The 17,876-nt window shown below is 37.8% G+C and overlaps 1 protein-coding gene across 1 annotated transcript in view; it reads left to right on the forward strand.

Annotated features, from left to right (window-relative positions):
* Positions 1-17,876, forward strand: part of LOC138444708 (uncharacterized) — a 292,168-nt gene that overhangs the window by 23,703 nt on the left and 250,589 nt on the right. Inside the window, exons 2-3 of the mRNA XM_069598026.1 lie at positions 10,773-10,866; positions 12,555-12,615. Of these exons, the coding sequence (XP_069454127.1) occupies positions 10,773-10,866; positions 12,555-12,615 (155 nt within the window). The remainder of the gene's footprint in view (positions 1-10,772; positions 10,867-12,554; positions 12,616-17,876) is intronic.

Here is a 17,876-nt window from a genome sequence, read left to right on the forward strand (position 1 = left end):
CTTTCCAGCTTGATAATTCCAGCATCCATGCCATGTCTGCCCTGATGCTTGTTTTATCACATCGCATTGTGTTTTTTGCCTTTTAGTATGTCTTAATGATTTTTTTTCCTGATACCTGGACATGATATACCAGGTAAAAGGAACTACAGGTTTTCAGGTAAGAGGAAGCATTCTGCAGCCCTGGGATTGGGTCTGATCTTCAGGTCCATGAGCCTAGGCCTCTAAACTGTAAACTTTACACGTGTTTCTCAGTGTTTTTCTCTACTCTTAGGTGGGACGGGATGGCTAGAATGGGCTGGTGTTGGGTATCTCCCTTCTCCCAGCAGGAGTTGTGTCAGTTTAATAAAACTTTTGTAGGTTAGGCTCTTTCTTACCCCTGAGGCCTTGTTGAGAAGAGTCCTCTCTTGCATTTCAAAATGGTTCCTTTTTCCCTTTCCCAGATGGAAGGGGAGGGTGGGGTGGGAGTGGATTTTTCTCCAGTGTTTACTGGGAGAACCTGGTCAAGCTCCTGAAGGCGAAACTCACGAGAGTGGGACCCCCTGTTACGACTGGGTGCCTCTGGAGTTTTAATCCTCAGACATGTAAATACTGAACCTCCAACAGTTCGTCAATTTACAGTTGAGACTTTCCTACCAAGATACTTGTGGTAGTTGTAAGGTTAGCAGAAGTAATTTTCATTTGCCCTTAACTTATTTCTCCAAGTATTGATATTTACCATCATTGCTTTATTGTATTCTCTCTCTAACTGTATATGTTTATATATGCTTACTTTTTTTCCCCTGAACTATTTGAAAGTAAATTTCAGGCACACTGCTCATTACCCCAACTTATGTCATTGTCTTGCCTCTTCTTCATGTTTGTTGAACTATAGATCCTCTTAAATCACTACAGTGTAGTTACCAAAATCAGAAAATTAACACTAATATAATACTATTATCTAATCTACAGAGTTTATTTCAATTTTTACTAGTTGACCTAAAATGTTCTTTTAGGAAAAAGAAAAATTCTGATTCCGGGTCCAATTTAGGATCAGTTCAGTTCAGTCGCGTCCAACTCTTTGTGACCCCATGAATCGCAGCACGCCAGGCCTCCCTGTTCATCACCATCTCCCAGAGTTCACTGAGACTCATGTCCATCGAGTCCGTGATGCCATCCAGCCATCTCATCCTCTGTCGTCCCCTTCTCCTCCTGCCCCCAATCCCTCCCAGCATCAGAGTTTTTTCCAATGAGTCAACTCTTCGCATGAGGTGGCCAAAGTACTGGAGTTTCAGCTTTAGCATCATTCCTTCCAAAGAAATCCCAGGGTTGATCTCCTTCAGAATGGACTGGTTGGATCTCCTTGCAGTCTAAGGGACTCTCAAGATCTTCTCCAACACCACAGTTTTGGTGCTCAGCCTTCTTCACAGTCCAACTCTCACATCCATACATGACCACTGGAAAAACCATAGCTTTGACTAGACGGACCTTAGTCGGCAAAGTAATGTCTCTGCTTTTGAATATGCTATCTAGGTTGGTCATAGCTTTCCCTCCAAGGAGTAAGTGTCTTTTAATTTCATGGCTGCAGTCACCATCTGGAGTGATTCTGGAGCCCCCAAAAATAAAGTCTGACACTGTTTTCACTGTTTCCCCACCTATTTCCCATGAAGTGATGGGACCAAATGCCATAATCTTCGTTTTCTGAATGTTGAGCTTTAGGCCAACTTTTTCACTCTCCTCTTTCACTTTCATCAAGAGGCTTTTTAGTTCCTCTTCACTTTCTGCCATAAAGGTGGTGTCATCTGCATATCTGAGGTTATTGATATTTCTCCCGGCAATCTTGATTCCAGCTTGTGCTTCTTCCAGTCCAGTGTTTGTCATGATGTACTCTGCATAGAAGTTAAATAAGCAGGGTGACAATATACAGCCTTGATGTACTCCTTTTCCTCTTTGGAACCAGTCTGTTGTTCCATGTCCAGTTCTAACTGTTGCTTCCTGACCTGCATACAGATTTCTTAAGAGGCAGGTCAGGTGGTCTGGTATTCCCATCTCTTTCAGAATTTTCCACAGTTTCTTGTGATCCACACAGTCAAAGGCTTTGGCATAGTCAAGAAAGCAGAAATAGATGTTTTTCTGGAACTCACTTACTGCATTTATTAGTCATGTTTCTTGTGTCTTTTTTAATCTGGAAGAGTATTCCAGTCTTTGTCTCTCTTTACATTGACATGTTTAACATATGTGGGTGTGCATTCAGTCTCTCAGTCATGTCCCACTCTTTGCAACCCCATCAAGCTCCTCTCTCCATGGGATTCTCCGGACAACACTACTGGAATGAGCAGGCATTCCTTTCTCCAGGGAATTTTCCCAACCCAGGGATCAACCCCGGGTCTCCTGCATTGCAGGCAGATTCTTCTGAACAGTTTGCCATTTCTGCTCCAGGGGGATCTTCCTGACCCAGGGATGGAACTTGCATCCTGCATTAGGTGGATTTTTTACCACTACACCACCTGGGAAGCATAAACCTTCCAGTTATTTTGTACTTTGAGTTTGTCTAATGCTTCCTCATGATTAGATTTAGGTTATGCATTTTTGTAAGTAATGCCACAGTAATTACTTACTTTCATTGATATTCTCAATGAGCTTCTGTCCTGTTTACTGGTGAAATTATCTTTGATGACTTAGTTAAGATGGTTTTTGCCGGGTTTCTCCACTGAAAGGTACTATGTTCTCCTTTGTAATTAATATCCTGTGGGGAACTACTTTGAGACAATAAAACAACATATGTCTTACCAGATTTCACCCTTAGTATTAGCTTCTTTCCATTTATTAGTTTCAGCATTCCTTGATGATGCCTGCTTTAATCAGTTTTTATTATAATGTTCCCCAAATTATGATTTTCCAGTTGTATCCTTCTTCTATATTTGTTAATTCACATTCTACTAAATACTTGTTCTTTTTTTTAAAAAAAGTCAGATTTTCTTCTTACCTTCAGATACCTGTGCCTCCAGTTTCTTAGCTCTTCTGGGGCTGTGTACATGAAGAAGTTTGCTTCTTGTTTGCTTTCCTCACCTCTTGCAGACATCGTCTGCCCTTGCCATGCTGTGCCAGCTAGGACCTTCACTACATAGTTACAGAACTGTTCATGCTGCTTATGGCAGGGGAAAAGTTACAGTGTTTTCCAAAGGGTTTTGTGCAGTAGTTACTCTTTTCGTTTTATTCCTTCTATACTCAGTTTGCTGAGTTTTTATTTTGTGAATTACATTCATGATTTTCAAATGTGAACTTGCTTTTAGAATAAACGCTACTTGGTTGTAATATATTATTATCGCTGTATTTGATTTACTGTTATCTTATTTAGAGTTAGATATCTGTCTACATGAGAGCATGTTCTCATGGCATTTTCCTTCCTTAAATGTTAGTATCAGGTTTGGGATAGAGTCTTCTGACTTCATAAAATGAGCTGCAAAATGTTCCTTTTTAAAAAATTTGTTCTTCTGGAAAAGTCTAGATCTATTTGTTGGTATTTCTTAAAAGCTTGAAAGAAATTATGGGAGAAGCCTTCTGTGTCTGAATTTTTCTTTTCAAAAAGATTTGTAATAATTCAGTTATCTTTTATTGATAGCAGTGTTCAAAGTTTTTTTCTTTTGTCAGTTTGGTAATATTTGTGCCCTCACAAGTGTTTCTTTCTTTCTGTAGACAAACTGAATCAGTTCCTATGCATCCATCAGACTTCATCTTTCATCAGTTTAGGTACATCAGGCATCTGCTGTTATCTTCTTTCTGGGTTCTTTCTGTTCTTATAGATTTCTAATTTTCCCCTTTCTTTTCATTACTGTCCTTTTAATGGAGGTGCATGGAGAAAAATGCAGTATTTAATTTATGTTGCTTAACGGAGATCTCTCTTTAGCCTTTGTATTTCCTTTAATTTTGTAAATAGAATGCAGTGCATGTAATTTTCCACTCTGATCATCATGAGTGTCAACCATAACAGGACAGCAGAGTGCTGATACTCAAGAATTTCTGAGGGTTCAAAGTTGTTTTCCTTAGTGCAAGTTGCTCTAAAATTTATGTTTTTAGAATTTGCTTGTTTTTTATAATTTATTTTGTTCTAATTGGCAATCATCACTTTCATTAGGTTATTTTTCTCTTTCATTAGGTTAATTTATAGGTTCTAATCTGCTGTCAATTAGGAAATGATATGATTAGACTTGTTAGAATTGTGTGTGCAGAACCCTGTTTCCTTTAGGGTGTATGCAATGTAGAAACCTCTTGGTTTTTCACTGCTTAGTGGCCTTTATGGTAACTTGCCTGGCTTTCAGTGATGGATACTAGTTGCTGCATTTGGGAGTCTTTATAGTCTAGTAATCACCAGAGTTTATTATGTTCTTCATAACCCCTTTTTAAAAAAAAACCTACAGGTTTATTTTACATTTGGTTTCTGAATATTTTGGAGGGATAATTTTAGATTTATAGAGAAGTTTCAAAGATGTTATAGTTGCTTTGTACTGTTTACCCATCTTCCCCTAATGTTGCCGACTTAGTTAATAAAATGTTTGTAAAAAACTAGGAAATTAACAAGGGCATAAACTACAGGCTTGACTTTCTTCCGTAGGATCCAGTCCAGGACGCCACAGTGCATTTGGTCGTCGTGTCATCTTTGTCCCCTCTGATCATGTTGGTTTCTTTAATCTTTTTTTTTTTTTTCACAACCTTAACAGTTTTAAACTGTCCTGGTCAGGATTTTCTAAAATGTTCCTCAGTTTGGGTTTATCTGATGTGTTCTCATGACAAAACTGACATGGGTTAAGTCACATTTTCATCACATCATATTAAATGTGCTGTGAATGTTGTTGTTCAGTCCCTAAGTCATGTCCAACTCTTTGCAGCCCCATGAAATGCAGCACGCCGGGCCTCCCTATCCTACACCATCTCCTGAAGTTTGCTCAGACATTGAGTCAGTGATGCTATCCAACCATCTCATCCTCTGTTGCCCCTTTTTCCTTTTGCCTTCAATCTTTCCTAACATCAAGGTCTTTTCCAATGAGTCGGCCTTCACCTGAGGTGGCCAAAATATTGGAGCTTCAGTTTCAACATCAGTCCTTCCAATGAATATTCAGGTTGGTGTCCTTTAGGGTTGATCAGTTTGATCTCCTGGCAATCCAAGGGGCTCTCAAAAGTCTTCCAATACACAATTCAGAAGCCCAAATTCTTAGGCACTCAGCCTTCTTTATGGTCCAACTCTTACATCCATTCATGATTACTGGAGAAACCATGGCTTTGACTATACAGACCTTTGTTGGCAAAGTGATATCTCTTCTTTTTAATCTGTTGTCTAGGTTTGTCATAGGTTTCCTTCCAGGGAACAAGTGTCTTTTAATTTCATGGGTGCAGTCACCATCTGCAGTGATTTTGGAGCTCAAGATGATAAAATCTGCCACTGTTTCCACGTTTTCCCCTTCTGGTTGCCATGAAGTGGTGGGACTGAATGCCACTGATGTTCGTTTTTTGAATGTTGAGTTTTAAGCCAGCTTTTTCACTCTCTTTCACCCTAATAAAGAGGCTCTTTAGTTTCTCTGTTTTTTTACCGTTAGAATGGTATTATCTGCATATCTGAGGTTATTGATATTTCACTCAGCAACCTTGATTCCAGCTTGTGATTCATCCCCCCTGGCATTTTGCACGATGTATTCTGTACATAAGTTAAATAGGCAGGGTAAGAATATACAGCCTTGACATACTCCTTTCTCAATTTTGAACCAGTCTGTTGTTCCATGTCTGATTCTAACTTGCTTCTTGACCTGCATACAAGTTTCTCAGGAGGCAGGTAAGGTGGTCTGGTACTCGCATCTCTTTTAAGAATTTTTCACAGTTTGTTGTGATCCACACAGTCAAGGCTTTATATTTAATGAAACAAAAGTAGGTGTTTTTGTGGGATTCTCTTGCTTTCTCTATAATCCAGCAAATGTTGGCAGTTTTATTTCTGGTTGCTCTGCTTTTTGTAAGCTCAGCTTGTATATCTGAAAGTTCTCAGTTCACGTATTGTTGAAGCCTAGCTTGAAGAATATGTGAACATTACTTTGCTAGCATGTGAAATGAGTACAGCTGTATGGTAGTTTGAGCATTCTTTAGCATTGCCTTTCTTTGGGATTAGAATGAAAACTGACCTTTTCCAGTCCTGTGGACATTGCTGAGTTTTCCATATTTGCTGGCATGTTGAGTGCAGGACTTTAACAGCATCATCTTTAAGGATTCGAAATAGCTCAACTAGAATTCCATCACCTGCACTAGCTTTGTTCATAGTGATGCTTCCTAAGTCCCACTTGACTTTGCACTCCAGGATGTCTGGCTCTAGGTGAGTAAGCACACCATCACGGTAATCTGGGTCATTAAGACCTTTTCTGTACAATTCTTCAGTGTATTCTTGCCACCTCTTCCTAGGCTCTTCTCCTTCTATTGGGTCCTTACTGTTTCTGTCCTTTATTGAGCCCATCTTTGCATGAAGTGTTTCCTTGGCATCTCCAATTTTCTTGAAGAGATCTCTAGTCTCCCATTTTTCTGTTTTCGTCTGTTTCTTTACATTGTTCGCTTAAGAAGACTTTCTTCTCTTTCCTTGCTATTCTCTCTGCGTGTTTTGGGTATATTTTTCCCTTTCTCCCTTGCCTTTTCCTGTTCTCTTTTCTCAGCTATTTGTAAAGTCTCCTCAGACAACCACTTTGCCTTCTTGCTTTTCTTTTCTTGGGGATGGGTGGTTTTGGTCACTGCCTCCTATACAGTGTTACGAACCTCCATCCATAGTTCTTCAGACATTCTTTCCACCAGATCTAATCCCTTGAATCTATTCATCACCTCCACTGTGTAATCATAAGGGATTTGTTTTAAGTTATACCTGAAAAGCCTAGTGGTTTTCTTTACTTTTTTCAATTTAAGCCTAAGTTTTGCAATAAGGAGTTCACTTTGGACTCTTTTCTTGATTAAGAGGGCTGTTCCAATTCTTCTGAGGCATTCTTGCGCACAGTAACAGATACAGTGGCCGTCTGAATTACATGCCTGTTCCCATCCGTTCTAGTTCACTGATGCCCAAAATGTTGGTGTTCACTCTTGCCACCTCTGCTTGACCACGTCCAGTTTACCTTAGTTCATGGTCCTAACATTCCAGGTTCGAGTGCAGTATTCTTTACATTATCGGACTTTATTTTCATCCCGAGGCATATCCACAACTGTGTGTCATTTCCATTTGGCCCATCCTCTTTGTTCTTTCTGGAGCTATTTCTGCGCTCTTTCCCAGTAGCATATTGAGCACTTTCTGACCTGGGGGGCTCATCTCCAGGTGTCATATCTTTTTTTGCCTTTTCATACTGTTTGTGGGGTTTTCAAGGCAAGAATATTGAAGTGATTTGTCATTCCCTCCTCCAGTGGAAGTCGTTTTTTCAGAACTCTCCATCGTGACCTGTTCATCTTGGGTGGCCCCGCACAGCATGGCTCATAGCTTCATTGAGTTATGCAAGCGCCTTCACCAGGACAAGGCTGTGATCCATGAAGGGAATGCTATGAATAAAACATCACTTTTGATGTTAACTTTGATGTTCACTTGATACAGGTAGTGATTATCAGATTTCTTACTGTTAGTCACCTTTTTCTGAGTTGACTCTCTGGAAGTGAATTACACGGTCTGTCTCTTAAAGGTAGGGGCTTGTATATGTATTATTTGGAATTCTGTAAGGAAGATGTGTCCCTTCTCCCCATTTATTTATTTATTCAGTTATTTATATAATGAATATTTTATTAGGGGGATTATAATTCAGTACTGTTATCATTTATTTTTGTGAAAATCGTTCCACTTTTGGTGATTGGGAGGTTCTTTTAGGTTGCTCCCGAATCCTTTTGAAATTTCCCATCCTTTTTTTTAAATTTTAATTTTAATTTATTTATTTTAATTGGAGGCTAGTTACTTTACACCATCCTTTTTATAAAAAAACGCCTTCTGGCCCTACAGAATACTCCAGACTTACCTTGTATTTTTCCTGCCTCATCCTAGAATCAGTCATTTCTCCTGGGAGCTCTGGCTCCTTGTATTGGAGAATGGTATTCAGAAAATAAAATCTGGTTGTAAGCATGCTTGTTGCTACTATAGGATATCACTTGTAGGCTTTCTCTGGGGACAGACCTTCAGCTCTTCTAGCCCATGGAACAGGGTGTCTGTATTTGTTTCTGTATCTGTTCATCTGTACGGGCATCAAATAAATATAAGTTCATACTGACACCTCTTACTCTAACCTAGCACCGCTGGAATGAACAGTTCATTCCAGCTCTCCTCTCTTGCTTATTTATAACTTCTTTTACTGAAAGAAAAACTTTGCTCCTGTTATCTGCTACTTCTTTATGTATATTATACATGTAAAGAGGTTTCAGATTTGCTCATGATGACTTCTTTCCACCTACTTCATAATATTTTTGGTTGTAAACTCATATTTTTTTGAATTTTTTTCAGACATTGATGTTTTAGTTTTTTAGAGAAGATTTATATTTGATTCTGCTAGTCATTTATAAGTTTTGGTACTTATGTTTTAGCCTTTACAGTTTTTTACTGTGGGAAAATATACACAACATAAAATTTATTGTTTTAACTGCTTATAAATATACAAATGTAAATTGGCATTAAGTACATTCATAATGTGCAACTATCACCACTAGCCATGTCTAGAACTTTCTCATCATCCCAGACAAAAGCTCAGTACCCATTAAAAAATAACTACATTGTCCTCTCCCTTCAGCCCCTGGAAACCTCTATTCTACTTGCTCTCTGAATTTGCCTATTTTTAGATATATCATATAAATGGAATAATGCAATATTTGTCCTTCGGTGTCTGGCACGAGTAAAATGAAAGTGAAAGTTGCTGTTGTGTCTGACTCTTTGTGACCCCATGGACTGTAGCCCGCCAGGCTCCTCTGTCCATGTAATTCTCCAGGCACGAACACTGGAGCGGGTAGCCGTTCCCTTCTCCAGGTGATCTTCCCAACCCAGGGACCGAACCTAGGTTTCCTGCATTGCAGGCGTATTCTTTACCAGTTGAGCTACCAGGGAAGCCCTATGAGTTAAAATGGGTAAAGCATTTTACTCCTGGTTTTCAAGGTTCATCCATGTTGTAGCATGTCAGAGTTCGTTTCTTTATAATTCAAAAAATAAGGCAAAAAAATAATCCTTTGTATGTGTATTTGTGAACACAGCACATTTTGTTTATCCGTTCATCTGCTGATGGACATTTGGGTTGTTTCCACCTTCTGACTTTTGTGAATAATGCTACTGTGAACTTTGGTGTACAAGTTTCAGAGTCCATGCTCTCAGTTGTTTCTGGGTATATTTCTAGAAGTAGGATTGATGATCATAGAGCAGTTCTACGCTTAACTTTCTGAAGAACTGCCAAGCATTTTCCACAACGGCTGCACCATTTTATATTCCCACAGGTAATGCATAAGAGTTCCAGTTTCTCCACAACCTTACCAGCACTTACTGTTTTCTATTAAAAAAAACATAACCATCCTAACGAATGTGAAATACTATCTCATTATACTTTTGATTTGCACTTCCCTAACATCTTTGTGATATTGTGCATCTTTTCCATTTTAATTAGGGGCTTTTCTGGGCCATATAGGCTATGAGACTATTTTAATTATGGACTCTTCTGGGCCATGTAGGGTATGAAAATTCTGGTCCCAAACCTGAGTAACTATGAGCTTGTGTTGAGGTATTCCCTAAACATGAAGTGGAGGTACTCTTTATTTGTCTTTGCATGAATGCGTAGTCGCTCAGTGGCGTCCAATTCTTTATGACCCTTTGAACTGTAGCCCACCAGGCTTCTCTGTCCATGGCCTTTCCCAGGGAAGAATACCGGAGTGGGTTGCCATTTTCTTCCTCTAGGAGATCTTCCTGACCCAGGGATCAAACATGTGTCTCCTGCATTGCTGGTGGATTCTTTACCAGCTGAGCCATCAGGGAAGCCCTGTTTGTCTTTAGTTCAATCCTGGAACCCAGAACCAACAGCATGATACTGTAATTATCCCCCCCCCCTCCCACCTGTCTCTTTTCTTGAGTAAGTCTCTTTCTTGTCTGCACTAGTTCAGCCAGTGGGATTGTTGCCCTTCTGGTCTTCAGGCTGACCTTTCATCTTGCTGGGCCCCTCAGAAGTGATCTTCCCAAGCTCTAGGCCTCAGGGTTTTGTTATGTGGCTCCAAAACAAATGCCACCTTCAGAGCTTCAATTATTTCTCAGGTTCCCACTGTCTAGTTGTTTATGGCTTTAGGATATTTCAGGCATGCATTTATATGATTTTAATCTCATAGTTAAGCATGTTTGGTGTTCTTATTTGGAGAGGTTTGTTGAACATTGAGCTCTCCCTGATTCTAACCCAAAAAACCTTGGTTTGTTTCTTTTAAAGGCTGGTGGTCTGGATTTAGTTCTCATTAATAAGGCAAGCAAATTAAGTGACTAATTTCTGGAACCAGTGATCAAATATGGAGATACAGGGTTGATTTTTATGTATTTCATACATATTCATACGTTCCTGTCCACATTTTTTATTATATTTTACTGAATTTGAGCTTTTTTCTATAGCACATTCACACATATGGTCAAGTGTATGAACAGATTTTAATGTGTTCTTTTTCTCTTAGAGACGGTAGGCAAAAGGCAAACAAATTAAAAGAAAATCTTGACTAAAAGAATTTGGCAAATGCTCAATTTTATTTTATATTGAATAGCTCTATTAATGAATACTTATCTGAGTTTGTTTTTATTTCAGCTCTGGCTAGATCAGAATCTAAAAGAGATGGAGGTTTTAAAAATAATTGGAGCTTTGATCATGGAGAAGAAAGTGAAGGAGATACAGATAAAGAGTAAGAATTTTTTTTACCCCCTCAGATATTTTATAAGAATGAAACTTTTCATTAGAAAAACAATTTATATTCCACGGAAATAGTTTTAAAAGTATGATATTCTTAGAAAATATTGACTTACAGTAGCATTAAGGAAAGAAAAAGCAATTGTTTTATTGGTAAATAATTATGTGGTTATATTTCTTCATCTTTTGCAATGTATAAATATGTACAGATTATAAAGGTAATCTTATAATTAAAAGTTGACCATATTGTGGATTTCCTATTAAAGACATTATTATTTTTTTTAATATGGCACTCTGTTCAGGTAGTGATAAGAAAAGCCACCATTTACCAGGAGTGAATGAACCCAGATTACGATTCCTGAAGTTTGTAAGAAAGTTTAGTGTCTACCTTTGCAGTTGAAACTCCCCCCAGCCCCCCACGCCATCCCCAACCACGTTCATCATAGATTGCTACCAGAGAAAGTAGAAACCCTATAAATGCTAAACACAGGTGTTGACCCAGACAGAAGTTAAGTGAAGCATTCATTATACTCTGTTAATGTACGTGGAGTGACTGCTGTAAATTTTTAAATGGCTTTCATACAACTTTTTGAATATCATGAGATTTGTATTACAAATTTAGCATTGCTATTAGTTTCTCGGTTATTGATCTGGTTTCTGCTGGCCAGAACAAATAGCAAATTAAGAGACACAAAAATATATACACTCAAGTTCTACCAAAACTGCAAGTATTTTTTAGAAATTTTATGCAAGAAGTCTTTCAGAGTATATTGGCTAAGTATTGTAGGTTCTTTTCTTCTGTCTGGGCAACAGCTCCATTCATCATTACCGCTTTACGTGCCTTCACCAGTGAGATGTTGAATTTGAAGTTAAAAGTTGTATACAAGCAATATTGAAACGTTTTACATCTTTATTATGATAGCTAAGATTTTAACTAAAAACAGTTTAGCATAGTTGTCTTCAGAAGGATTTATTTTTACTTTATCTGATAGAATATTTGTCATGTATAAAAATGTGTCTTTTAAGGTGCTCCCTGTTCTGTATGCTTCATTTATAAATTACAGTTGGTTTATCATTGTGTTCAGATTAACATGAACTGTTAATAGATACATCATTCTGGCTTTTTAGACTCTGAGGTCCATAATTCTCAGTGAAGGTTTGATATTTCTCAGAATGGTAGAGGTATAACAATTTTATTGGGTTAATACCGTTGAAATTACTTTTTTTCAATCAACTAAGGTTTTCTTAATAGTATGTTTCTTTACTTCCGTTTTGAGTCCTTTCCCCCTAATTTAAAATCCAAGACAGAAAGGAAGAATGAGTGAAAGTAGATGAAATCTATAGTTAAGATGAAAACAAAAGCTATGTGTTCATTTATGGCAGAGGTCAGTAAACAGTGGCAGTGGGCCCAGTGTGGGCCATCATTGGATTTTGCTATAGTTTTCTTGGAGCACAGCCGCACGTTTAGTCCGTGGCTGCTTTCATACTTCAGTTGCAAAGCAAGGATGAGTGGTGGCTTCAGAGGCCATATGGCTTGCAAAATTCTAAAATATTTAGTCTCTGGCCCTTTACAGAAAGTTTGCTGATCTCTGTATTAGGTGAACAAGGAGAACAAAACTTCTGAATTTAATATATGAGTTGTAATTGTCACTTAAGATTTTTTTCCCCTTATTTTCTATGTAGTGAGGCAAATCTACTCAGTGTAGATGAAGATGAGGATTCTGAAACCTCAAAAGGAAAAAAGGCAAGTGTTACTTTTTAATTTTTTTTAGGTTATTACTAAAAACTAATACGTCAGAAGATTTGTATTTTTGATTGCAAGTCCAAGCCACCCACTTTCCCATCCCAGAGGCAGATGGTATTCCTAGCTTCTTGTTTATCTCATCAGAAATATTTTATTTATCACAAAGAAAGTCTGTATTCTTATCCCACTTTCTTACTCTTTCTCTGCCAGTAGTATATTGTACACACTGTTTGTAATTTTACTTTGTAAAATTAATATATCTTAAGAGACCAACCATAAGAGTCCATTAAAATAACCCTCATTCCTTTCAGTCTGAGAAGGCAGTGGCACCCCACTCCAGCACTCTTGCCTGGAAAATCCCATGGACAGAGGAGCCTGGTGGGCTGCGGTCCATGGGGTTGCTGAGAGTCGGGCACGACTGAGCGACTTAGCAGCAGCAGCGTTCTTTTCAGTAGGTGCATAGTGTTCCAGTGTACAATATACTGCTGTTATCCAACACCAACATATGGAAGGCTCTATCAGCCTTCTTCCCCCACTTAAAATAATGTTGCATAAACTAGCCTCAGTATGGGTTATTTTGCACATTTATCAGCGTATCTGCAGGATTAATTGCTGGAAGTAGAGCTGCTATATCAGGACAGGTACATTTCTAATTTTGTTAACTTGATTTAGACTATCACCAGCAATGTCCGAGCATGCCTGTTCCTCACACTTTAACAATATTATCATCCTTTTGATCTTTGCAATAAAAAATAGTATCCCAGTGTAGTCTTACTTAGTATTTCTTTTGAGTGTGGTTTGAATACCTCACTCATAATATGTATAGTCCATTTATTTCCCTTTTGATAATTGTTACTTGATATCTTTTGCCCATTTTTCCATTTGGTCTTTGGAATGCTATTGATTTGTAGAAATTCTTTTTATGTTGAGTCTCAGACACATTTTCCCACATTTTTGACATCTCTGAAATCTAACTGGATGCCTCTTACTGAGTTAAAAATGTTTTGTACATTAGTATAGACAATAATAATGTATCTTATGGTTTCTTAGATTTGACAAAATAATGGTATTTTAGAGAAACTAGCCGGTGCTGTGATACTAATAATAGTTATTAGTAATTCAAGCTAGTTTTTTTCCGCTAATTTTTTGTCTTCACTTTTGGTGGTTATTGCCTTGGAGAAAAGGTATTTTCTTAACATTTTCAAATACAGCACTATTTTTCTTTCATAGCTTTTGGGTTGAGTGTCTTGGTTCCTAATGATGTTAATTTAGTAACTTACTTGCTTTATCCTTTTAGACAAATAGTTTCACAATATCAATACAAATATAGTTGCTAATAAAATGATTTAAAGTCTTTTTATTTCCTTGTTGGTGGCATATCTCACTAGGTTTATGTACTAAAAATGTGTATTTAAATTACTGTGTTTTAAAAACACTTGAAATTATTTTTTCTTGGTTTGTAATTGTTGGGTGAGAGTTATGCTGATTTATTTATTTAAACTTTTTTTGTTACTTTGAGGATATGCTTTTTAAACAATGTTTTGAATTTAATGTATTTTATAATTACACAAAAGATGTTTTCATGGTTCCAAAGTCAAATCTGCAAAGAAGTTTTATTCAGAAAAGTCTAACTTTTGTCCTGATTCCCTCTTTTCCCTTCTCTCTTCTTACCCATGGGTGACCTGCTTTAAATATTATATGGCTTAGCCTTCCGCTGTTGTTGTTGTTTTTTTTTTTTAACATTGGAATATGCCACCCTTCTTGAAGAAACTCTCAGCATTGTTTGGTTTTTTACTGGGTAGTGTGGTCTGTAAGATCACTCCATAGCAAGGTATTTTGATATCTTTATCATCTGTTTCATTGCTAGATAGGGGCTTCACTCACAGCTCAGTTGGCAATGCAGCAGACCCTGGTTTGATTCCTGGGCCAACCCAGAGAAGATCTTCCTGAGAAGATCTGCTGGAGAAGGGATAGGCTCTATATTCTTGCTCCTTATTGCTATGTAGTAGTCCAGTGAATAGATGTACTAGAGAGATTACAGATGTTAGTTGATAAGCAGAGGTTCTTCTCAGCCTAGGTTTTTGATTTGGGAGGTTTGGCTTGGCTGGTAAAGAATCCGCCTGCAATGTGGGAGACCTGGGTTCGATCCCTGGGTTGGGAAGAAGGGAAAGGCTACCCACTCCAGGATTCTGGCAAAGAATCAGACGCAACTGAGCCAGTTTCACTATTTTTTTTCTCTTGCAGATACACTGCCCTACCTCCTTTTTTAAATAAAGTATTTGCCTTGTTACACATTTTTGAGGATGTACATGTTGATATTTTAAAAATAAAACTTAGACGACACTGTGTATCCTATGATCTCTAAAGATAGTTCAGATCTGATATTCATCATCATCTATTTTAAAAATACATGTACAACAGAATTGCAAATCAACTATATTTCAGTTTTAAAAAACTTAAGAAGCATGCATGCCACCTCGTCTTTAACAGTTGGGAAGCTCATACTGAGTTCTTTTCCCTCAGTCTCAGTCGAGGCCCATAGGGTCTTCGGTCTTCGTTGCTGCATGCTGGGCCTTTAGTTGCGGCACGTGGGCTCTTAGTTGCGGCACGTGGGGTCTCGTTCCCTGACCACGGGTTAAACCTGGGCTCCCTGAGTTGTGAGTGTGGAGGCTTAGCCACTAGACCACCAGGGAAGTCCCTATATATGTATTTTAACTTCATAGGATATATTTTTATGCAATTTAAAATATTTTAATTACTCTATCATACTTTATAAATATATGTTTACTGAATAAAAAGATATATACATTTATTGAAATTTAATATTTAGTGATCTTGCCGCTAAAAGTTGTTATTCATTTTTTTACTAGATTAAATTATGTTTATAATTACTAATAAACGTGTAATTTATAATTGTTAAACCTATTCAGTTCAGTTCATTCGCTCAGTTGTGTCCGACTCTTTGCGACCCCATGAATTGCAGCACACCAGGCCTCCCTGTCCATCACCATCTCCCGGAGTTCACTCAGACTCACGTCCATCGAGTCCATGATGCCATCCAGCCATCTCTTCCTCTGTCGTCCCCTTCTCCTCCTGCCCCCAATCCCTCCCAGCATCAGAGTCCTTTCCAATGAGTCAAGTCTTCGCATGAGGTGGCCAAAGTACTGGAGTTTCAGCTTCAGCATCATTCCCTCCAAGAGTTATATTGGAAATGTATTTCCTAAAATGGATGGCGTTGCTGTTTTCTCCCTTATTCATTTAGTTTATGTTTCCATAAATATTAATTGCTGTGCTGTAACTTCCAACAGTGATTTTATGTTTTTTGTAGATACAAGTGCTGAGAAATCTTGGTCACATAATAGATGGATCTAGTGATAATTGCTATAGCGTTTATCACTCAGTTCTTTCCTTTTGATTAAATGGCAGAAATCACATAGCAGAGACTTCCTTGGTGGTCCAGTCCTTCCAATGCAGGGATTCCCGGTCAGTCCCCAGTTGGAAAACTAAGACCCCACATAATGTGGGGCAGCTAACTAAGCCTGCGTGATGCAACAGAGAGCTTGTGTCATAACTACTGAGCCTGAATGCTCCAGAGGCTGCCAATTCCAGGATTCTACTGGAATCTTGTGCACTGCAGTGAAGAACCAGCACAGCCAAAAAAAAAAAGAAATCATATAGCAATGTAATGTAAGTTTGAAAGCTTAACATAATTTGTAATCCAGTCTTTAGATTTGTTGTCTTTCTGAATTTGGGGGAAATATATTAAAAAGGCTTTATCAGTACTTAATATGTAGCTAGTAGTTATATTTGTTACTTCCTTTTGTTTTAACCAGATGATCTCAGAAATAACTGAAAATACTGAAATCTTGCTCGTTATTAATTGGCTTTTGCCCGTATGGTTTGTAAAATATTCTGTTTTTATATATTTTCTTAAATTTTGGAACTGCATATTTAGTTCATGTGATCTGTGGAAAATGCTTTCACATCACTTACTTGACAAGGCCATCAGTTAAATCAGATATATTATTGATCTGTAATAAGTAGTTTTTCTGTTTTTATTTCAAATATACATGTTAATTTCCCTCCTCATGATGACGTTTTACTATGGAATTCTAGTAGAAAAATACAGTCTTGGTTTTGACCTGAATTTTTTACCTGGTTGTAATAAATGTGTGCAAATTTCAACTTTTTGGGTGGGGTGGGGAGGGCTTTCTTTTCATTATTCTCACATGATTTTTTTCCTTGGGGCAATGCTTTTCTTGATAATAACTAAAGTAGAGATATAAAGTCATTAAATGAAAATTTTTATCACTTTTGCTTTTCCATTTTACATTATATTAAATAGTTATATTAAGAAAATCCTAAATTGGTCCAGAATACTGCTTTTAACTATAGGTTCAGTTTTAACAGAAATATATATAAAACAGGGAAAGGTAGGAAACTCTACTATAGTGCCAAAAGAGGTTCCAGATAACAGTATTTACAAATGTTTTTTTCATGAGGTTTTTAAACTCAATACAGTAAGAATTATGTCTTTTGTAAAGTGGAAGAAGTTTACTGTGAAAGTGAAGGTGGGAAAGGAGATATTATATGATGCCTTTTCTACAAATGCATTTTAAATCAATTTTAAGAAAGTGTTAAAGTGGTTGTTGTTCAGTCACTAAGTCATGTCCAAACTTTTCTGCCACTATGGACTGCAGCATGCCAGGCTTCCCTGCCCTTCACTATCTCCTGGAGTTTGCTCAAATTCATTGAGTGGGTGACGCCGTCTGACCATCTTATCCTCTGTTGCCCCCTTTGCCTTCAATCTTACCCAGCATCAGGGTCTTTTCCAGTGAGTCAGTTCTTTGCATCAGGTGGCCAAAGTATTGGAGTGTCAGCTTCAGCATCAGTTCTTCCAATGAATATTCAGGACTGATTTCCTTTAGGATGGACTGGTTTGATCTTGCCGTCCAGGGGATTCTCAAGAGTCTTCTGTGGCACCACAGTTAAAAAGCAGCAGTTCTTTAGCACTCAGCCTTCTTTATGGTCCAAGTCTCACATCTGTATATGACTACTGGAAAAAAAACATAGCTTTGACTGTACAGACCTTTGTTGGCAAAGTGATGTCTCTGCTTTTTAATATGCTGTCTAGGTTTGCATCACTTTCCTTCCAAGGAGCAAGCATCTTTTAATTTCATAGCTGCAGTTACCGTCTGCAGTTATTTTGGAGCCCAAGAAAATAAAATCTTTCACTGTTTCCACTTTTTCTCCTTCTATTT

Source organism: Ovis canadensis, chromosome 8 (assembly GCF_042477335.2).
Source record: "Ovis canadensis isolate MfBH-ARS-UI-01 breed Bighorn chromosome 8, ARS-UI_OviCan_v2, whole genome shotgun sequence".
NCBI lineage: Eukaryota > Metazoa > Chordata > Mammalia > Artiodactyla > Bovidae > Ovis > Ovis canadensis.